This window comes from Vigna umbellata, chromosome 10 (assembly GCF_029865625.1).
Source record: "Vigna umbellata cultivar VRB3 chromosome 10, Vumbellata_1.0, whole genome shotgun sequence".
Classification (NCBI taxonomy): domain Eukaryota; kingdom Viridiplantae; phylum Streptophyta; class Magnoliopsida; order Fabales; family Fabaceae; genus Vigna; species Vigna umbellata.
This window is the reverse complement of record NC_142174.1, coordinates 11,146,971-11,169,195: the sequence shown is the minus strand read 5'-3', so window position 1 is coordinate 11,169,195 and position 22,225 is coordinate 11,146,971. Positions and strand designations below refer to the sequence as shown.

The window sequence follows — 22,225 nt, the reverse complement described above, 5'->3', positions numbered from 1 at the left end:
TCCAGACCAACATGGTTTTCCCTCTTTACTTTTATTGAGATCCAATGAACAATCAAACCTAGAAAACAAATTATTTATTCCACTCTTAAAGATTTTATTATTCCATTGTTCGAGCATCCAAATAGAAATGATGATTGAGTAGGAAAAACATTTGATAATACGCAGAAAAAAATGGTCAATATTATTTAAACTATTTTTTATAGCAGAAGCAGTCATTTCCAATCATTGATATACGACTTAAACGCACTGTTAACAGAACCTTAAACTTAATTAACCACAAAAATACTTGGTGGACGGGCCCAACCGAACTACCCAACTTAGAGTTTTTAATTCTTATTGTGAACTAATGTGGTTAAATCCTTTTAATTTTTTTATCGAAATATTTTTCAATGAACTTAAGCGGCGCTTCCTTTTTTTCTCGTTTCCACATTTTTCTATTTCAAATTTTTAAAATGGAAAACATCATAGTATTACGTATATTAATTTTTTTAATGATTTAAAACATCATAGTATTTACTTTCAGGAAATTTTGGTGTTAAATAAAATAAAATAAAAATGTATTGAATACGGTAATCTTTAAAAAACCTGGTTAAAGTGTTTTTCTTCGTAAAAGTTGTGTTTTGTTTTGTACTAAATCTTACTCTTTGGGTTTTCCTCTATTACGACAGGTATAAGGAGTCAACTTACGTACGAGTCAAGAATGAGCCAATTGGTGATCACTTCAAAACTTAAAAGCAAAATAATGGTAGCATTGTTTTTAACGTTGAAACTTCTCACGAAGACTTGTTCTCAGTTGCGTTGTGTTGGGTCTTCGTTTCCTTATTTATTGTGGTTGGTTAGACTAGGTTGATGATCGGTGAGGCGAGGTGAAGCAGAGGAAGAAAATGGCATCGCAGCAGCATATCGAGAAGATGCAGCTTCGCCAGAACTTCCGCAATTTCTGGCACACTGATCTATTCACTACCATTCAAGCTGACACTCCTTGTAAGTTCTATCTTCCACCAACATATTCGCAAACACATCATATGCTCTCCTCACGTATTCGTTCTCCATATATGCAGATTGCTGCTTTGCTCTCTGGTGGTAAGTCTTCTCTTCCAAATGTTTCCAATTTTTCAGTCATGGGTCAACGTTGACTTGTGTTCACATATCCTCATCATCAAATTGCCGCTCTCTTTCTTGGATCCTATTTTGCTCCAATTCCTTGCCAGTTGAATCATACAATTATAGTTCTTTCTTAATGTATCTATTTCATGGGGGTAATCTAATTTGCATTTGTCCAATTATAGTGCACCGTGTGTATCATATCTGCTGCGTAAACGAGCTCTTTATGATGATATGTCAAGGTAATAATTTATTCAGTTTAAGTTTCCCTAACTTTTCAATCTGGATTATGTGGTTTTATGGTTTTGTTTTGCTTGCTCCAGATACACATGTTGTGCTGGTTACATGCCCTGCAGCGGTCGCTGTGGAGAAAGCAAATTTCCTGAACTCTGCCTCGCTGTGGAGGTATATACCATTGTTCACATCTCTTGCTTCCTTTTGAAAAATTTACATCTGAATTAATTTGCCTCCGAATGAATAATGATTTCTCTGTTATCAGAAATCTGATTGATGAATTAAGAATGCCTTCCTTTTCTATTGCTATGCCAATTAAGGTCAATCTCCTTTTGTTTTTCGACTTCCTTGACTTGGTGAACGTTGACTTGTAGTTCATTTATATTTTACCTTTCTTCTTACTGGGTTGTCTGGTTTCTAAGTCACTCTACATGTATTTTCTGTGCTTATTTACAAGGCCTTTTTCTGCTACATTTTACATGTATTATCTCGTTCACTTTTCAGGTTGTCTGCTGTTTTGGAAATTCAGTGGCTTCAACTCGGTTTATGTTACAAGATGAATTTAACATTCAAACTACGCAGTGTGATAATTGCATCATTGTATAATCTCTCTGCCTCTCTTTCACACACAAACTAAAATATACTACTCACAGTGTCTCATTTATGATACTTTGTTAACTGATTTTGTAATTCATTCAGGGTTTCATGTTTTGCCTTCAACAACTAGCCTGCATATTTTCTATCATTGCTTGTATTGTGGGAAATAGTGAACTTCGAGAGGCTTCCCAACTACTATCCTGCTTGGCTGACTTTGTCTACTGCACGTAAGACTTCTCTTTGTGCAGCCTTTCTCTCCTCTTTGATTGTGCAGTTTATAGCGAAATTTATTGCTAATTTATGCGTATCTTTTGGAATCTTGTAGGGTGTGTGCCTGCATGCAGGTAAAATTGACATCTATAACTCATAAATCGTCAATAATTTAGTTGTAAGTGTTTAGAAATTACAGCATAAATGGAATTTACTTGCAGACTCAGCATAAGATTGAAATGGACAAGCGTGATGGAAAATTTGGACCCCAACCAGCAATGGGCGTTCCCAGTGCTCAACAAATGTCACGTTTTGATCAGGCAGTTCCTCCTTTTGTTGGGTATTCACATGCCTAAGAACGCTTCCTCCTTCTCCTTAAAGAATGATTTATTCTTGGGTTGCATTTCCATCAACTTCTTTTATTCATGTGAACACATTGAGTAAATCCTCGTTTAGTTTCTGAATTTTTAAAACGGTTTTATTATCTGATTATGTTAGTCTTGAAAGTCTCATGTCTATTAGAAATATCATTACTGTTAATTTTATTATAAGACTGATTTAGACTCATTTTTTTTTTAATGTGTTATTATAGTCATAGTCATTACTTATACCATTTATAATAAATGTTTAATATCAAATTCAAAAACTTTAGAAAGTACAAACGTAAATATAAAGTCTTCTCATCCCATAAAAATAAATAAGTCAAGCAATTCGCATACAGGTAAAATTGTTTTTTTCAAAGATTTTATAGAATGTCATTTTAAATTCGCTTGTATATGGTTTACTAATTGCTCATTAATACTCATTAACAGTATTTTGACACGTAAAAATTTTTACACTCATTTAATATTATTCTTATTTATTTTTCATTTCTTTTTTTTTACAAATGTAAAAAATTATTTTTTTATGACTATTTTATCATGTTAAATGATTGCGAAACAGTGTCAAACAAGATTTTTCCTTTCCGATAACATCTCGTTATTTTTTTCTTGTTTTAGACGGTTTTACTTGTTATTCTTGCTAATAGATACTTCAAAATAATGGTTTTATTATTATCAGAACAATTTCTTAACATATAAATTATAGAAAAAATTAACTACTACATTGTTTGTATGCTTTTAATAATAATAGATTTTTTTATTAAATATTTTTATTTCATTGATGTGTCCTAAAGACACTTATCAGTATTTTTATTTATTTTTATTACTTTTATGCGGATGTAGAGATAAGAAGATATTTCAGCTGGGAATATTCTTTTTATTTTTTGGAGATAACGAAATGCCTTATTACTATCTTGACAAAGTTTCTAAAAGGTTTTCTTTCACAAATAACTGTTTTTTTCTTTCTTTTATAATTGGTCCATTCCTTTGAGTATTTCTATTTCTACCTCTCCACATTTCTTCATGTACTTTTACACTCCAAGAATAATCTTCTTTAATAAATTTCAAATTCTAATAATTTTTTAACAAATTTTGAAATCGATATTCTTCAACGAATATGTTTTGAAAATCGATGAAAAAGAATTTTTTAATAAATTTCAAGATCTTTTTTGAAAAATTTAACCGATTTTAAAATTTATTGAAAGCTTGAAAAATCTATTTTGAAATCCGTTAAGGAAAAGAAATGACATATAGGATTTTTTAAAATACAAGTGATTTTGAAAAATTTTTAAAAGTATAAAGATACAGAAAAAAAATTGTGGAGTGGTGTAAGGAAAAACACTCCATTCATTTTTGTGGATCCCAGTAGAGTATCAGCCCAGCAAGATCAAATATTTGATTTATTTGTTTATTCCTTTTAGCCATAATTCACACTTTACGCAATCAAATTATTCTATAAATTTCAAAAATATTCTATTTAAATAACACATTTTATTGAAAAATTTAAATTCTTTTACAAAATAAACTATCCTCTAAAAAATTTTCATCCTATAAATATATTCTCAAAAACTTATTCTTCGAATAACTTATGCCACTGTTTACTATTATCGACGCTGTTTATTTTTATTTTTTACATTTGACTAAGTAATGAATGAGAAACTCAAAATTTAATCTATCATTCTTCAGACAAGCGAAATAGATGTTACTTTTGGATAGAAAAAACACGAATTACAAATCTAAAAAGAAGTACAAATTAATTAAACATTGAAAATAGGGAAAAGGATCTATCGCCGCAATGACAGTAAAAACACGACCATGTCGTCTTTTATGTAATATGGTATGTTTATGTTCAAAATTAATGATGTGTTGGAGTCGAAAAAGGTACAAGCTTTGTCTGATTTCCATGGAGGTAAAACCGATAAAGGAGCAGACGACTAGCAGTGTGATACAGTTCTTGTACGCAATACATCAAAACCGGAATTCGTTAGCAATAAAAGATCGCAAATCTAAGCACTGGGTTGATGGTGGTAAATGCTACTAAAATAATTAAAAGGGATATATCTAATTAACAACAGTTATGAGCTTTGGATTTTGTTTGAAGTTGCGTATATAATATGTACAAGAGAAAGATGGCGAAGAAGAGGGTTAACATCCATGCATCCTTAAATGTTGGAAAAAGAAAAAGGAACAGTGACGGTTTCATTCATCGTTGTAGTAGAATTGAGGGATTCCTGAAGCAGCCCACAGTCTATCATTGAAGGCAGCTTGCATATGGTGGGGTATGAAGGGCGTCCGACAGAGGGGACACGTTCTCTGATCGTACCCCATCCAACGGTCCAGACAACCTCTGTGGAATATGTGGCGGCAGTTCGTCAGCCGTCTGATCTCGTCGTCTCCCTCGAACTCGTACAGACACACAGCGCAACTCTCCGCCGCCTCCCCCTCCGCCCCCGCCATCTCCGAGAACTTCACCACCGGCAGGATTTCCCGGATCAGCACCGCCGACACCGACTGCAATTCCGGCAGCCTCTCGGGCCACGCAATGTCGGGTTCGAAGAAATCGTGGAAGCCCATGTAGCACAAGAGGATGGTGAGGAGTTTTCTGATGAGGCCCAATACGGATAGCAGATGAAGAAGCACCTTGGGTAGCACCCATTCTGTGTACCCCACTGGAAATCCCATGTTTTTGAGTCACAGGCAGAAGTATCTGGAGATGAAAATATTGGTGTGAGGAAGAAGCAAGAGGTGACAGTTTGGTTTTGATGGAGGCGTTAAATAGATGGGTTATTGGAGGGGTGAGATTTTGATGTTGAAATACCGAAATTGGGGTTTGGTTTTGTTGAAAATGGCAGGCATGGAGCATGGAGCATGGAGATGAGATGAAATGGGACAATATTTTGATCATAAAGTAATGACCCGAAAAGCATGTACAGTACTGTGCTTTATGCTACCTTTAACTGCTGTCTTATTCGTTGGTTTCTCCTGTTATTTTAATCCTTCCTTCTCTCTCTTCCTTGAATCATTGTTCTACTAAATACAGGCAACCAAATATTCTTATCGATTCTCTGCACCCAACTCACTCCATTTCACGTTCTCCTGCTCCTCCCCCACTTCGAATCAAAATACTCGCAGGATTTTTTCTTTTAAAGGTACGAAAATTTTGGTACTAATAAGTTCTAAACAAGATCACCAATTTAAATCAGATCCCTTGTGTCCATTTAAACAGTAGATGAAGGAAAACAAAACAACTGGCAAAATAAATGAACAAGTTATGCTGTGGATAAGTTTTGAAAGAACTCATATCCCGGTGTCAGCACTTGTAATTACTTATGAAACAACTGTGTTAGCTCATGAATTGACGTGTCATTAAATATCTCAGAACTTTTTTTATCAGCAAATATCTTAACATGTCCTCAAAAGGGATTATTGTGTATCAACAAGTCCAGCTTAAATAAAATATAGGCAGACGAGTGAAAATTCAATCATGGCTGGTAACTACTGTAAATACCATGACTGGACCGGAGCAGTAACAGAATCACAGCTGCCATAATCTCAATAACAAATTGTTCATGATGACAACAAGATTTTCTCCTAAAACCTTGGAACGATGCCTTCTGTCTATAATTTTTTTTGGAGTACATTACTCTGTAATCTCAACCGGTCAACTTTGGTCATATGCATTGGGGAGTGTATAACTAATGACTCAAAACCCCACTGATTGAATTGGGCAATACGTTGGAGCATTAATTTTTTGAGCAGAAAATTTCAAAAAGGTTCTTCTGTGGAAAACAACGACTTGGATGCTATATCGTTACACTTAAAATATCTTCTTGCGCACATTAATTTGGTGTCAGAGTATAGGACATGGAAGTTGTAATTAATTTCCAGATAAGATCATTTAACCTTCTGAGTGTTTGACTGTCAATTTCGATCCTCTGACAGATGAAATTTGTCATTACTACTGCCATCTGCCTTGCCACTCGAGAAGAAAATAGAGAGTGGTGGCGATGAGTTGAATCAACCGAAGAATGGTAAAGGAACAACATTTGACATGCTTTGAGACATGCCTCTCTCTCTTTCAAAAAGATTATCCCTCAAACTTTCTCTTTTTATTCAATCATTTACCATTTTTTCGTGTTTTTAGCAAAAAGGAAAGAACTCTGTCCCCAATCACTTTATCCTTTTCTTTAACTCGTAGTTGTAGCATCTTAAATATCATAATGTGAATTTGGACTTTGGCTTTTCTGCAGAACCACACGTAGTGTACAACATCTAAGAAAGAAGAGTACTTTATTCAAACCCTTTGTTCGAAGACTATTCCAGAGTAGAGAAGACCGTGAAGACGCCCAAGATACCATCAACTACCACTCCATGGATAAATGCATGACATGACACTTTTTTACATTAACTCCTGCTGCCAAATGAAAATTCTAGTTACACAATTATTCTATCAGTCTCCAAGAAAACTTACAAAACTGTGATTCATCGATTGCATTAGAAAAAAGTTAAAAATTTGTGACATAACAATAAGATGTACTAGAGAAGACTAAAATAATAGTACCGAAGAATCAAATTGAAGGGCAATATAAAAGTAGGCTACCCCTATAGTAGTAATAAATGGTAGGTTGCATAGGGGTCCATGACTTAGGCTTATTTCTGTATGCGTTTAAAGCATGTTTCAGAATTGCAAGTAGCGTTAAATTTTAGGTAGAAATAGATTGATGGGAAGTTCACTTACCAGCAAAACCCGTGAACTCATCAATATTACCTTTTTGCCATTTTCAATAACATAATTATAACCACAACAGGATTATTCTCCGCCTTCATGAGTTATAGCGAAATGCAAATAATTTAAATTAAATACTGTTCCAGTAAAAGAGTGTACAGATCTTAACTGAAAAACATACATGATATAATTTTTGTGAGAAAAACTAGAAAAAGTGTGTTTGATTGGTAACATAATGTAGGGGAGAGAGATATGATTGAGGGAGATGGGCACATGAAGGAGGCAGAATGGGCTGGAAGCAATGGAGGAGAAGAAGAGAAAAGAAGAGAAGAGAAGAAGAATTTGTTTTGTTGAGTTTGGTTTGGTTTAGTTTAGGTTAGGGCAGCAGTGAGTGAGGAGGCACAAGAGAGACAGAGAGACAGGCAATGGCATGAGCAACGCCAAACACTCCCTATTCCTAATCTCTTCTGACATCTTGTCTGATGCATCCAAGACACTATTGGTCCCCATTCATTGTTCCTCAATGCCATAAATAAATTAATCACACTCTTACTTTCACTAACACTTCTCTCGTTCCTTCTTCTCACTCTTTCTTTACTTTTCCCTTATTTTATCAAAACCAAGCTTTCACATTTATACTATCAATTAACAACTTTTTATATTAATAATAATAATAACATTTTAAATTAATCAATAATATGTAATTGTCAAATAATTAAATACTCTTTTATGAAATAATTTTTCCACTAATTTTACACACACCTTTCGCCCAGTTTGAATTAATTTGGAGTCTGTAACAGTAGCAGTGGAGCTCTTGAGCAACCGGGTTAAGACCGGAACCCGCCACCAATCTCATTCCCTTTTGGACTGTTGTTGCATACACATTAACATTATAGTTTTCGGGGTTAGGATACCAACAAAAAATAAACCAGATGAATATAAATTTATATACACATAAAATATAAGAGACTTTTTTGAATGGTATCAAAAATAAATTCATAAGAATTTAACTTAAAACGGACAATATCTTACCAATATAAAAATTTATGTGTATATTGAACCTTTCATACTCAGTACATCCCTCCATGGTAAGGTGAAACTCTGATAGGTGGTCTGTGAGAGATAGATGGAGAACCATAATCCTTTATTTGAGAAGAAGATAATTAAAATACAAACAAAGCCCCTGATAGAATAAAACATAGATATAAGTTTATATACACATAAGATATTCTTCTTTTTAAGAGATATAATATCTTACCAGTGTAGAAATTGTGTGTGTATGTTAAACATCCGTACAATAGGTTCTTATTTTCTACAAGTTAATAAAACATTTTTTTCTAAATTATTCATGATTAAGTGTATAAATACTTTTACAAAATATTAATATATCAAGTTGTATCTCTTCCTATCTTTCTATTAAAATATATTATCGTTAAAGTTTTTTTAATAAATAATATTATCAAAATGTTTTTTTCTTCGTCATATTCTCTTTTAAATTTTTTAATATTATGTACGCTTTTACAAATATACATATATTGCTTTTAAATAAGAGTTATTATGACTAAATTGTTCTAGTACGTATGATAATTTTACATAGTTCAGTTGAGATTAAAGATGACTCCTCTATATATTCTTTTCCAAGCTCTTTAGTTAAAGTTTAAGAGGAATCGCTTTTAAAATCACTTTTCCGTTTTCTCATTCGAGATTATGAGATTGAAAGTTATTTTTGGAACATATTTTACATCATCACAAACAATTTCAATATTATAACTTTAAATATATTGAAATAATACTTATAAAGTTAATTATCACATTTGAGATATTATTCATTTTTTATTCTTAAAAGAAAATCTTAGATAATTAAGAGATTAAGGTGTATTTTTTTATTTATTTTAAAGCATACGGTTTTTACTTTAATACTTAAAAAATATGTATCATTTTTTTATTATTTTTATATTTCTTTATAAATTCTAAAATAATTCTTATTGGAAAAAAATTATTGATTGCAAGACTATTTATTTATATTTTTTTCAAAACAACATGTTAATAATTATATTATTTTTATTGTTGGTTATTACATTTATCAAAGTCTCATGAGTAGTATAAATAAAAGAATAATGAAAACTACTGTAAAAAAATGAAGTGTTTATTTGATAGTTGACTACACAACTTAATTACTTTTTTGAATGGTTTGTTCCTCTCAAAAAAAAAATGCATTGGACGGTTTTTGTAAAAAGGTTCCAAGTATTTATGGATGTAGGTAAGGAAATATTGAATCATATTACATCTATATTTATAGTTTTATTTATGCTTCTCGGTGTACATCAACATAAATTAATTATTTTCTAATTATTCTCAACATTTTAAAAAGATTTTTTTATGGTAAATTTTATTCTCATTAATAGAAATTTATATAGTGGGAGATGGAAATATAACCTTGAGTAACTTTTAATTGGGCTGATGCATTAGACTTTGATATATAAATAATACAAGAAAGAAAAAAAAAACTCAAACTATAGTGAAAAACAAAGATAGAAGCCACACAAAGTTAAAGAAAAAATAGGATAGAGAATTAGAAACTAACAAGACACACCAAAAAGTGTAGAAAGAAAAAAAGAAGACGAAGAGAGAACATATGGGAAGAAATTAGGATATCAAATGGATAAATAATAATTTCATAAATTAACCGTAAAAGAAACTTGTTAAATTAATTGTATTCTAGTTAAAATATTAATTTGAAGATATTTAATTTTCAAAATTATTCGTTAGTAAATTAAATTTTAAATTTTAACATAAGATACAATTTCATGTTTATATATTTCAGGAAATAAAAAAGTTATATAAATTACTCATCTTAACAAGTGCTATATCTCACAGTTAAATAAGTGAAATTATATATTTTAATATCAGAAAAGAAAATAATACAATATTTGTGCTTGTGGAAATTAATCGTAATTTACTAAAATAAAATTTTAATCTAAATGTACATAACTATAAACATATTCAGTATTACATAAAATATAAAGTTTCAGTGTTTTGAGTTAGTTTTAATAACTGAACTTTTACATTGCCAAAGATTTAAGAATTACTTTAATATATAAGTCTCAAACAATTATTGAACAAATAAAAATACACGATGATTTAGAACTAAATTAATAAAATTATTGACTTGTTTTGACTGTAATTAAATTGTATTAGAAACTTAGGGTGGCATATGGCAGTACAGTAGGCATATGATGAGTTTGCAGGAAGAGCAAAAGCAGCAGCCTTTAATAGTTAATTTCCCACTAATTACGTTCGTAGGTATTTATTAATTTGATTCTGACTTACCTGTGATTAATGACATTGTTAAGTTATTGATGCCAAAACCTTGAGTTTAATTTCAGAAGCTGTCTGCCACTATAGTTAAAGTAAGAAGTTGGAAGCAAAATTGTCACTCACGTCTTTAATACATGCGCTTTCTCCTTTCTCCGTATCATTTGTCCTCTCGTACTTTTATAAATATATATTTCCAACACTAATCAAACATAATAATTATTTTAATCTCGTTTTAATTACACTTGTATAGTATCTTCTGATTAATAAGTTGGTCGAACGATTAATCCATCAGTCAACAAGGTGACTTTTTCGATCAAGACGATATTTTTATCAGAAAAACTCAACAATCAAACAGAAATAATTTAAGGTAGACAATCATTTTAATTAATTATCTTTCAAGGTTGGTGGAGTTTAGATTATAATGAAAAATTACAAAAAATTATAAATAAAAGTACAAAATAAGGTGGTAGATTCTTCTTTAATTGTATTTATTATTATTTTTTCTAAAATCAAACTAATTTTAAACTTGCAATCGGTATTGACGAACAATAGTTAAACTTGAAAAATGAATATTGGACAACTGATTACCGAAACAACATTCTTTAAGTTTGTCATATCACTTAAAAATATAATTTTGTTTTATCTATTGTTTATAAGAATTACTACGAGAGAGTTAAAAACGTAAAAAAAATTGATGAATTGGACATCTCAAAATTATATTTATAAATATTTAACAAAAATATTATTATGTAATATTTAATTGTTTTTAATCATATTATAAATCTTCTAATAACACACAAGTGTTCAAATTTTTCATAAAGTTAATAAATAAGTAATTTTAGTAAATGAACTCTTAAGTTTTATAATAATATTGTTGGACTTTTTTCTTGTAGTTAAGATTTTGGTGAAGATGAACTTAAGAAGCAACCATAAGAAGGTAAGAGATAAGCATAAAAATGTTCATAAGACATTCTACGACCTAGTAAGATCTAGCACATTAAGATAAGATTGAATAATTAAAAGGGTGGTGTGAGATGATAGAGTGAAAAACAAGTACCTAACCCAAAATGTCCTTTCTATTGATTTTAGCTATATATGGTACTATCTATAAAAATAAAGGCTATATAGCCTCTGCTCATAACTTTCATCTATCTGAGAGCTCAGACCACTACAATATACCAAATTCAAATACTTAACCATTCAACCACTTCTGACAATGACGTGGCTCCACTTCGTCCATCCGATCCCCATATAGAAATAACTCTCATGTATTGCTATTGCTACAAATAGTACATCTAATTTAATATTTCTTATCATCTTTTTTCTTAACTACAAACATGTCTCTCATGATCACTTTACCTATGTCAAGCTTTAAAATTAGGAAAATATGTTGTACATTTTTTGTTTTTGGAGAAATATATATATAAATATTATATACATCTGAAGACATTTGGAAGTGGGAAAAACAGCTAACTAATATGTAGCAGTGTGATGCAGTAAGTGGTGGTGTGCAAAGTGCAAAGTGCAAAGTGCAAAGTTATCTAGAAGTGAGATTTTGATAGCATAAAGGGTTGAAAAGACAAAAGGCAAAATAGGGTGTTGTTTCAGCCACTTCAAACTGCTTTTGATTCTCAGCCTCTGCAGTAAGGTCTCCCATGTCACCATCTTCTATCAACTCTGCAACACTCTTTTTATTAGATACTAATCACAAATCGGATTCTTTTTTTCAAAATATATCTTTTACGCTTAAATGCTTACTTCGTCCTTGTTAAGATGTAAATTTTTTTTCAGTATCCAGTTTTAAAAATAAAGACATTGGGTCATGTTATGAAAAATGTATGAATATGATCCTATTCATTAAGTTGACAGCAACGACGTTGAGTCCATACTGATGTGGTTGTACTTTTTTTCTTTTCTATTATGTTATTCAGCTTTTTCTATCTCTTGTTCAGCTTTTTCTTTAATGATTTATTGAACTTGTTCTTTCTTTCTAGACTTTATTCATATATTTTTCATAACATAGGGATCCAATGTCTTCAATTTTAAATCCTGGTAGTAAACAGAAATTCATCTCTGAGAACGAAGTAAGCATTTAAGTCATCTTTTTAACAATTAACTTTGTTCGTTATTTAAAATATATATTTTTCTTATCTTAAATTTATCTTTATTATCAATACATTTTATTTTACAATATTTCAGCCATTATTTATTAATAAAGCGTACTTGTTCATAGTATTGTACCTATTCATAGTGTTGAATAGAGACAAACAAAAATTAATTTAATTTTGCATAAAACTTTATTAAATATTTTGACATAAATTATCACCGATCTCTTAGAACAGGTCTTAAGATAGAGATTAGCAGGATTATATATTTATACAACTGTTTTATGATATTTATTAATCTAAATTTTCTACAGTGTGGATGGGTACGATAGAATATTATGATTTCTTATTTGTTCAATAATGAAGATATAATAGTATTATCTTGGTATGTATTATATATACTTTACTTTCTTGGGTATGTATACATTTTTTTAACGAGGTTTCATCAAATGAAAAGATAAATCTTAAATTTTCAAAATTTGTTATTGTTTACACAAAAATGATTTATTTTTGTTCCCTCCTGTAAAATATAACAAATGTCCAATTTGTATCAGTTTCCACAAGAAATCCTCTTATTTATTGGATATAAGTATAATTGTTGATAATATTCGATTTAAAAATTACGAGAGCATAAGAGGTATTCGTATCTTTATATCTGTTATAAAAACCATTCTCATACTTCTCATTTTAAATTATTAAAATATATTTAATTTATTAGATAATTTAAAAATTTATATTTATATTTTCATTTAAATTTATAACTTATTTATAAGAGAAACATTTATTATTTTTATTTTTCTGTAATTATTTGACCTTAATATAATTATTATTTGATATTTCTATTTAATATTTATATATTTATTATAATTTTTTTAACATTTGATTACGAAGAAAAGAAATACACATCCTTTTAAACTTAGATAACTAATTATATCATGCTTTTAAATATTTTATAAAAATTATTTAATTAATATTTGGAATATAAATAGATAAATACGAGTTATATAAAACAAAAAAATTATATCTCATAAATATAAAGGTGAAAATTAATTTTTACTTAAAAATAAAAATGGAATAATAGTGTGGCAGTCCCACCCAGCCGTTGCCATCCCCAATCTCATAACTTGGAGGACTTGAAAAAAAATAATAAGAAAAAAAAATACTATTTTAGAGTTTATGGCATATTTAATGTACAGATTGACCTGAATGATTGGCCCAAGACCACAAAGGTCAACGGGGAAGCCCAAGACCACAAAGCTCCACGGGGAAGCCCATGCCCGCCACCCTTGTCCATAGTTTTTTAATTGGGTTTAATTTCAAAAGTGCTTCTTGATGATATCGGGATGTAGCTTATGGTAGAGTGCTTGAAATGAAAACTAGCCTTAATTTTAAAACATGATTGTAATTACCACCGTGAGGATATGTTGATATTTTCTTTTAATTCTCCCATTTGTTCAATTAATGATGTTTTTTTTAACTCTCTCATTTATAGGAAATATGGCAGTATAATTAGTTTGGTGAATTATATTATTGAATTAATAAAAAGTTTCAAATATGAAAATCATACATTAAAATAGTAAAAACAAAAAACTAATTTTTTTATTGTACTATACATGAACTTAAAACTTTTAAGAAAATTTATCAACGCATCATTAAAAAAACCTTGATGAAAAAAATCAAGAAAAAACTAAGCATGTTTGTTGATGGTAATAATAGATTGAGGGTTATTTGGGTAGACCAAAAACTATTTCTGGAAACTGGGCTAGATTTAACTTAGACTCACTTTTATGTATTTTTTATTAGTTAAGGAAACATTTACTAATTTTATTTTACTTTATTTGCTCACTAATGTTAAATACCAGAGTGAAATATGTATTTTAGATTCAAATATTAAACTGATGTCTTGTAAATTGTGAGGTTAGAAATTAAAGTAATTTGCGCGTGATTTACTCAAAATGACAGTACATAAAAGATTAACATGCATGGTTAATGGCTACATGAAAATTAAAACAAACTTGTGTTATAGATCATAAAAAATAATCTTGAATATAATAGCAAAAGGGGATGTAGCTCAGATGGTAGAGCGCTCGCTTAGCATGCGAGAGGTACGGGGATCGATACCCCGCATCTCCATGTTGTTGAAGTACATTTTTTTTGCCTTTTTATTATGATAATCATTTTCATATGTTGAAGATAATATAGCAGAACTACCCTGTAACAGGTTCTTTTTTCGTAAACAATCATCCATACGAGGATGTCTTGTTTGTTTGAAAGCTTACTAAAAAGCACGTTTGGTACCACGATATAAGTTTCAAAATGCAACAGGAAAAAAAATAATACAAAGTTCCGTGATTGTGTATAAGAGGAAGGTGTTCGATCGTACAATATCAGATTTTAGTTATTTTGGAAATGACGATGGATGCACTAAAGATTCTGGGTTTATGCAGTGATCAAGAGTAAAGACTCGTGGAAAAGAGTAGTCATGATTTTTACTTGAGAATTGCATCTGATGCCGCAGATAATGGAGTCAACTTAGGCAACAAAACATTTGTTATACCATCTATACTCGCCTACTATTGCCAAACACGGTGCTAACCAAAAGTAACCCGATCATTGTATACTAACTTTTTCTATTGTTAAATTCTTGGGTACAAACTTTTCTACTAGTTAGCTAGATACAACACTACTCTTTGTTTTCATAACTGAGCTATTTACTGTACATGCTGTGGTTTATAGCCTTTGCATTGACTTTGAAGTTGCTGCAAGTTCTTGATCAACTAGCATGTTTCTTCACCGAGGTGGGGAAAGAAGGAATTGACCATTGGACAATCGTAATTCAGATCAGCAGGTCTTGCAATTTTATGCCTTCATACATGTCAAACACCTCTCAGTCCACCAAGTTCATCAAACAACAACGTGGTAGTTCTCATAAAAGAAAAGGCTAAAGTGAAAAGGATCATGATTCTTACCACTCCTGATCAATCAACATTTCATCAGTCAGTCCAAACCGCCTCAGCTCCTCTTCATCATGATGCATCAGTAAGCTATACCTGTTCATGCGCATTCCTCTTAGATTTCAATAACCTATTATTAATTCAATAAAGTAAACAAAATGAATGTACCTACCTTCCTCCATGACCCTTTTCCATGTTAGATTTCAATAACCTATTATTAATTCAATAAAGTAAACAAAAGGAATGTACCTACCTTCCTCCATGACCCTTTTCCATGACAAGCATATTTCCATTGCCCAAGTTGTTGAGACCCTCGAACTGTTGAACCGTCCACTTGTACCACCTCATGAGAAACACTCGAAGTGTTAGGCCGTGAGACACGATCACCAAGTTCATCTCTGTTTTCCTCTCCTCGGGTGGCTGATACCGTCCAATATTAATATCTGTTCTCAACGTCTCTCTAAATCCTTCAACCACAAGTATAAAACTCTGCATCAGCACTTAACTTGATAACTTTGATTCCCGAACAACATATACGTATTAATATTACCAGTGATTCTATCATACACATCAGCCGCGGATTCTCCATCTGGAAATCGGTAAAAGAAACGGCCATAAAGCTGCCGAAGTGCCTTTTCCACTCGCATCTTTTCTCTGTTTTGAAAATTCCCTTTTGAATCACACAAACAATTAGTGAACTCAAGTGTGAAAAAACACACATTTCACAAGTACGGAGTACTTTAGCTAATATATATTACCAAAATCCTGTTCCCGAATGCGAGGTTCTTCCCTGAAACCAGCGATTCTGGAACGTTCAAAGGGACGAGCGAGGTGTTGCAAGGTTTGAAGGGTCCTTCGATACGGCGACACGTAGAAGTAAACCTGCCAGCGCTGTCCGTGTTCTTTCTCAATCATTTGTTTTATCCTGTTCCCACATGCCTCGGCTTGTGCCCTCCCTTTCTCGGTGAGCGATATCTTGGGATCAGGTATCCTTGTGTAGACGCTCTCATCCACGTTTCCTTCACTCTCTCCATGCCTAACAAGGATTATCCTTCGAGGCCTGGGCGGAACAGCCACGCCGGAAGCTGCAACAGAAGGGTTGCTCAGAGGAATCTTCTCCGAAACTCTGGCCAGGCCATTCAGTAGGAATGGCTCTGTCTGGCTGTGACAGCATTGGATTGGTGAGAACGCGCTTGTTTTGGAATTTAGTTTTGTTTTAAGGCCTTTTTGTTGAGACAAGTGGAGAGATGGAGTGGGAGATGCTGAGTATGGGAAAGGTAGCACAGCCATGCTCACGATCCGGTGAGTGATGAAGATGGTAAATTTATTGAACGTTCCAACCTCACATCATTTCATTTCTGTTGAATTCACGTGCTGTGTAACTTGGTATTCACCTACCAATGAATATGATTGGTATTAAGCAATAACAGCCTCAGGTGTGTAAAGAGTGTTTGCGGTGGAGATGAGAGTTTGTGAGCTGTTACGGATGATGAATAGTGAGACATAGTCCGAGGAGTAACGGATCTTCACTGTGGAATGACAAATGGCAGCATAGTTATGGCGCCATGTTGCCATGTTTTAGGAGAAGGTGAAACTTATCAGCGTTTTGTACTGTGTGGATTTGTTTTGAGTTTTGGGCCTATCTTATTATGCAGACTTATAATCCAAAAGTTTAGCCCACCATGTGCAGTGTACAATAACTTATGGTATAAATATGTTTGGTGATTAATGCACCGTAGAAGCCTTCTTTAAAAGATGGAAGAAAAGTACGACGAACACATTTTTTGGAGAAGCCGAGGCCCCAGCCTTTTTCAAAAAACCTGTACAACCATACCTGTAATTTAATGAAATTTACTCAAATTAAAAAATTATTCAAGATAATTTATGTATGAAATTCAAATTACTCTCTCCAGAAATTATTGCCAATAAAAAAAATTATGTATTTTGTTGTTGTAATTTTTAATTATAATATGATTTATATATGTATGTATACATATCAACATATTGATTTTAAATGTTAATTATATAGAGTGAGTGTTTTTCTTATACAAGTTGCCTTTCCTTTTAGCATTAAAGTAGAGTTCAAGACAAAAGAAAATGGAATTCATAAATTTGGAATTATAATAGTTATTTCACAAAAGAACAAATATAAAGATTATTATAAGCCTTAGAAGATTAAGTTGGATTAAGAATAAACAAGCTCCACATATATCCAATCTGAAACCACAAGCTTCTCTGAAATCCAAATGCAACGTTCTGCGAAAAGTGACAGTAAAAGCACATTCTTTAATCTTGTAGATGTTCTTCTTTGAATTAATCTTATTGCTTCAGTCTATAGCTGAAACAGAAAACTCGGTTCATACATATATACGTGTGAAAGATAAGTTTCCTCTTCAATATTCGATAAATATTTTGTTGGATTTATTGAAAAAAAATTCATTCGAGAAACATAATATCAATGAAACTTGAGTTTTCATTTTTGTACATAGTTTTATTTTCTCATTTTAACTCGTCTTCATTGCAAGAAGTCTCGTTTCTATTCGTTAGGGACAGAATCTATCTTGGCAGAGAAAGCTTGGTTGGCTGTGACGTTTTGTCGTTTTCATTTTCTCGTGGGGCCCTCTCTTCTTACCTCGTTTACTGTCTGTTGTTACCCTATGACCCTTTAACCCCTTCTTCCTTAATTCAACCAAAAAATAAATTAGCAATAAAAACAAACTGAGATGGACCAACAAGGATAACTGCAAGATCCTTCCACAAGCACGGACCATCTTTATAAAACTCTCAGTTTCAGCTGCAAAAGGAAGAGCTTAAATCCATCGTTATGTCATTTTCGATGGAGACATTTTCTTTGCTGCAGAAAAGCAAATATATAAAATATACCTATAATAACGAGTGGATAGATATGAACAGAGAGATGAGAAGAACAAGTCAAAGTTATAGTGTAAGGATGTGGACCACTTCCTCACTATGGTTTGTTATTTCTTAAACTTTATGTTAATGATCTTAATTTTGTTTTTGATTAATATCTTGTAAAAGTTTCACTTCAATGCATAAATTTATCTGTTTAAATTTTACTTCTAGGGCCAAACTAGGTTTAATTTAAGAATTTATGATTGGTGTTTAAAAAGGTGTGATTGGAAACTTGACTTCTTCCTGAAACACGGTATAAGCAGAGATTTATTATCATCACCAATAGCTTTGCCTTGTGACTTGGGTAACGAGTGCCGACCCTTAGTTAATCTTTTGTATAAACATAAAATATACTCAATTGTGAAAAATACCATAATTGACAGATAGATGTTGTTGGTTGTTGTGAAATAAATTTTTGTTTCTCTTGGATTGGGATGAGGATGATTTCTGCACACTCTGAATGACCGATTGGTTTGAGGAGGTGACTTGCAGAAGACACTTCAACGTTTAAGTCAGATATTTTCTCTTAAGACATAAAGTAATTAAATTTTGTAAAAGTGTGTCTTACCGAAATTAAACATCTGTTTGTAGAGATTAAAAAAATCAGACCTATTAATTTATCTCTTAATATATAGTCATTAATGCAACATTAATCATTCATCAATAATAATTACTATATTAATTACACTTTAACTTTGTTCAACTGTTGTCGTGTCCCCTTCGAAGTTTTTTTCCGTACCCCAGCCGATTGGTTCATTTGACTCAACTCGTAGTAATATCCAATCGGATAAGACACACTTTTTCATAATTTAATTACTTTAAACCTTTAGAGAAAACATCTGATTTAAAGGTCAGAGTGTCTTCTGCAGGTCACCCCTCAAATCGGTCATTCAAAGCAGGATGAGAAGGAGACCTTCGTCCAGGAGAATTGTGTAGGAATAGTCCTCCTCTCAATCCAACAAAAACAACTCTAAATATCTAACCTAATGCAAAATAATAGATTTATATTTCGTTACTGAATTACAACAATTTTTTTTCTGAAGAAACTAAAGAAAATAACTTGAATAAAATAAGTAATATAGAAAATGTAATAATATAGAAATCTCATTACTTCATAATTTACCTTGGTTTTTTATTAATTTCGTACAGAAAGCTTGAAAAAAAAAATTCTTTTCGAGCCGAAAATATCAGTTCTAAGAGCTACAGCAACCGGAAGTAGAGAAACTTATGAACAATATTTTTAAAATAAAAATAAAGTTAAAAATAACACGAAAGAACAGACTGCAAAGAAAAGAAAAAAATTACAAAATCAATTTCTTTTTCCGTTTGGCATTATAACATGTAAGAAAGTAGCGGAGACCTAACATTTCTTTAATAATATCTTTTCTTTTGGAGTATTATATAAAATTAATCTTGAAAATTAAAATACCAAATTATTTTTCTTATATACCTTACAAATTATTTCTCTTTTAACTTTATAAGAAATTCAAAAAAAATATATATTACATTTCTTTTCATGAAAAAAAAACTAAAAGAAATCATCTTAATCTAGCTTTCTATTTCTTTTTCCTTCCTTTTTTTCAATACGTTTTCTTCTTTAATTTTCTTTTTCTAAATCATATTTACACAAAGTTATAAAAAGGAAAAAGGAAAGACTTTATTAGTTAGCTAACAAAAAAAATTAATTCCTCTTATCTTTACTTTGTCAAAAATGAGAAATGAATAAGAGAATAATTATTTTGGGCTGTATGATAAAGAGAGTGAGAAAAAAAATAAAGAAAATAGATTAAAAATAAAAGATATTATCTTTTTATCAACAAAAATAATATGACTTGAGTTATTATTTTATAAGATGAGGAGAGGATGGTTAATATGGCAAGTGCAACGTCTAACAAATTGATTCAATATATTAGTCTTTTGAAAACAAAAGTTTAGAATTTTTGTTGTAATTTAATGTTTGGACTTTAATTAATTGAATTTTGGTGAGTATTAGGATATCTTTTAATTAGAGATTATTTTTGTAATAATTAACTCATCCCTGCATTTTTGTATCTTTTGTTTCTTTATATTCTTACAATTAGAGTTTGGACCTCACGGGGATAGTATCCTCTAAAATGAGTCTTTACCTTTTAGGATTAATTTCTTATTCCCTAATAGGATTGTGTCTTTCTATAACTTAGTGAAGTCTACTATTTATATAAATTTTTGTAATTAAAGTAACGAAATTTATTGATAATTGATTTTTTTGGATATATTATTCAATTTTAAGTATAATATTTTTACAAATAAAAACCAAATAATTTTATTTTCTAGTTTATTAAATAAAACCTTAATTATTTAAAAAGCAATAATAAAAAATAAAAATAAACAAAATAAAAACAATGATAATTTTAATTATCATTATGAGAAATAAAGATAAATAACAAAAACAAATAAAATTGTTAGGTCAAATATTTATTTGTAAGAAAAAAATTAGTTTATAGTTGCCAAATAATAGAGGTGTCTTTTAATATTTTATTCCTGTATAATTGTTGGGTTGTAAATCATATTCATGATACTGATTTTGATAGCATTGTATAATTCAATTTTGACTAGGTCTAGCATTTATTATGAATAATCAAATGCAATATGTTACCTATAGATAACTCAGTTAAACCAAAACTTACTGATTTGTTTTATTTGTTAATTACTTTTAAATTATGATATATCAAACATAGCGCTTACTTTGAATAAACTACTTATTTGTTTCACATGATAATGTTTTAGCTTTTTTCACATTTATTGACAATGGTTTATCGTGTGTCGTGAATAATGGTTTCTTGTACATTTTGTTAATCTTGTTTTCTTCCCATGTGTTCAGAGACATAAAAGTTGTAGAATTTCATACTTGCAGACTATTTAAACCGTTATATGATCCAATCATGTCAAGACATTTAAAGCAATCTCATGATAAACATTGATTACATTATGTTTTTTACTACCTTTTAAAATACCTTACTAATATTTTTTTACGAAATATATGAATTCAATAAATATTATATATATAAATTTCATATTCTTTAAACATAAAATTTAGTTTTTAATGTGATTTTAAATTTGCACTTGCTAATTGACACCCTAAAGTCAATAAATATGTAATAAATTTAGTATTGATAATGCGTGAGGTTTTTTCTTTTAGAGAATAAGTTGTGATAACATTATTCTTATGCTTATGAGATTGTTATTGCATGTTGAATGATGCTATTTTTTCATATCATTACTTATATGATTGTTATACTTACCGAATTTCTTAACAAAAACAAATATATATTGAAACTTACGTACGGTTCTTTTGTTTTACTTCTTTTTACACTTTTTTTTTTACTATGTATATAACGTGATAATATAAAAAATAGATGCTCTCTCAAGCATCTGTCGTCACATCGTAGAAAAATTAGCTTTCATATTGGAATTTATGGTGAAAACCAAAAGGAAGAGGAAGAAGTTAAGCATTATATAATAAAGGGTTGCTTTCATAAGACTTGCCTACTAAGGAAAACCTTTTACATGTACTCATCGATTCACAATTTTAACAAATTAAGGGCTTCAATTGAAGAATCTCATTAATTAAAGGTTATTTTCTATTTTTTTCTATGTTTAAATTACCTTTATATAACACGACACAAATTTTGTAATTATCCTATA

General features: G+C 30.6%; 2 protein-coding genes, 1 non-coding gene and 1 pseudogene across 3 annotated transcripts; 2 read left to right on the top strand and 2 right to left on the bottom strand.

Moving 5' to 3' along the window:
* Positions 1-731: 731 nt before the first annotated feature.
* Positions 732-2,724, top strand: LOC124842379 (uncharacterized). The gene is made up of 8 exons (XM_047318846.2): positions 732-984; positions 1,062-1,083; positions 1,290-1,346; positions 1,428-1,509; positions 1,843-1,938; positions 2,038-2,162; positions 2,261-2,279; positions 2,367-2,724. The coding sequence occupies exons 1-8, from the start codon at positions 885-887 to the stop codon at positions 2,499-2,501; spliced, it is 636 nt and encodes a 211-aa protein (XP_047174802.2). The 5' UTR covers positions 732-884; the 3' UTR covers positions 2,502-2,724.
* A 1,687-nt stretch (positions 2,725-4,411) lies between these two features.
* LOC124842384 (brassinosteroid-responsive RING protein 1 pseudogene) lies at positions 4,412-5,738 on the bottom strand (annotated as a pseudogene).
* Positions 5,739-14,734: 8,996 nt separating this feature from the next.
* On the top strand, positions 14,735-14,807 carry TRNAA-AGC (transfer RNA alanine (anticodon AGC)). Its single transcript has one exon. It is a non-coding gene; the product is annotated as a tRNA-Ala (tRNA).
* Positions 14,808-15,266: 459 nt separating this feature from the next.
* Positions 15,267-17,250, bottom strand: LOC124842383 (phosphoglycerate mutase-like protein AT74H). The gene is made up of 5 exons (XM_047318853.2): positions 16,387-17,250; positions 16,179-16,298; positions 15,882-16,095; positions 15,644-15,724; positions 15,267-15,539 (listed from the first exon to the last, which is right to left on the bottom strand). Exons 1-5 carry the CDS (start codon positions 16,916-16,918, stop codon positions 15,452-15,454), a joined length of 1,035 nt encoding a protein of 344 aa, XP_047174809.1. The 5' UTR covers positions 16,919-17,250; the 3' UTR covers positions 15,267-15,451.
* Positions 17,251-22,225: the final 4,975 nt, after the last annotated feature.

Bases quoted from the DNA above. Each gene is read 5' to 3' on its own strand.
- LOC124842379 (XM_047318846.2), top strand. From the start codon at position 885: ATGGCATCGCAGCAGCATATCGAGAAGATGCAGCTTCGCCAGAACTTC. The intron at 985-1,061 runs GTAAGTTCTATC...CCATATATGCAG, and splicing joins CATTCAAGCTGACACTCCTT to ATTGCTGCTTTGCTCTCTGG. The intron at 1,347-1,427 runs GTAATAATTTAT...TGCTTGCTCCAG, and splicing joins CTTTATGATGATATGTCAAG to ATACACATGTTGTGCTGGTT.
- LOC124842383 (XM_047318853.2), bottom strand. From the start codon at position 16,918: ATGGCTGTGCTACCTTTCCCATACTCAGCATCTCCCACTCCATCTCTC. The intron at 15,725-15,881 runs GTAGGTACATTC...GCGCATGAACAG, and splicing joins GAAAAGGGTCATGGAGGAAG to GTATAGCTTACTGATGCATC. The intron at 15,540-15,643 runs GTAAGAATCATG...ACATGTATGAAG, and splicing joins ATGTTGATTGATCAGGAGTG to GCATAAAATTGCAAGACCTG.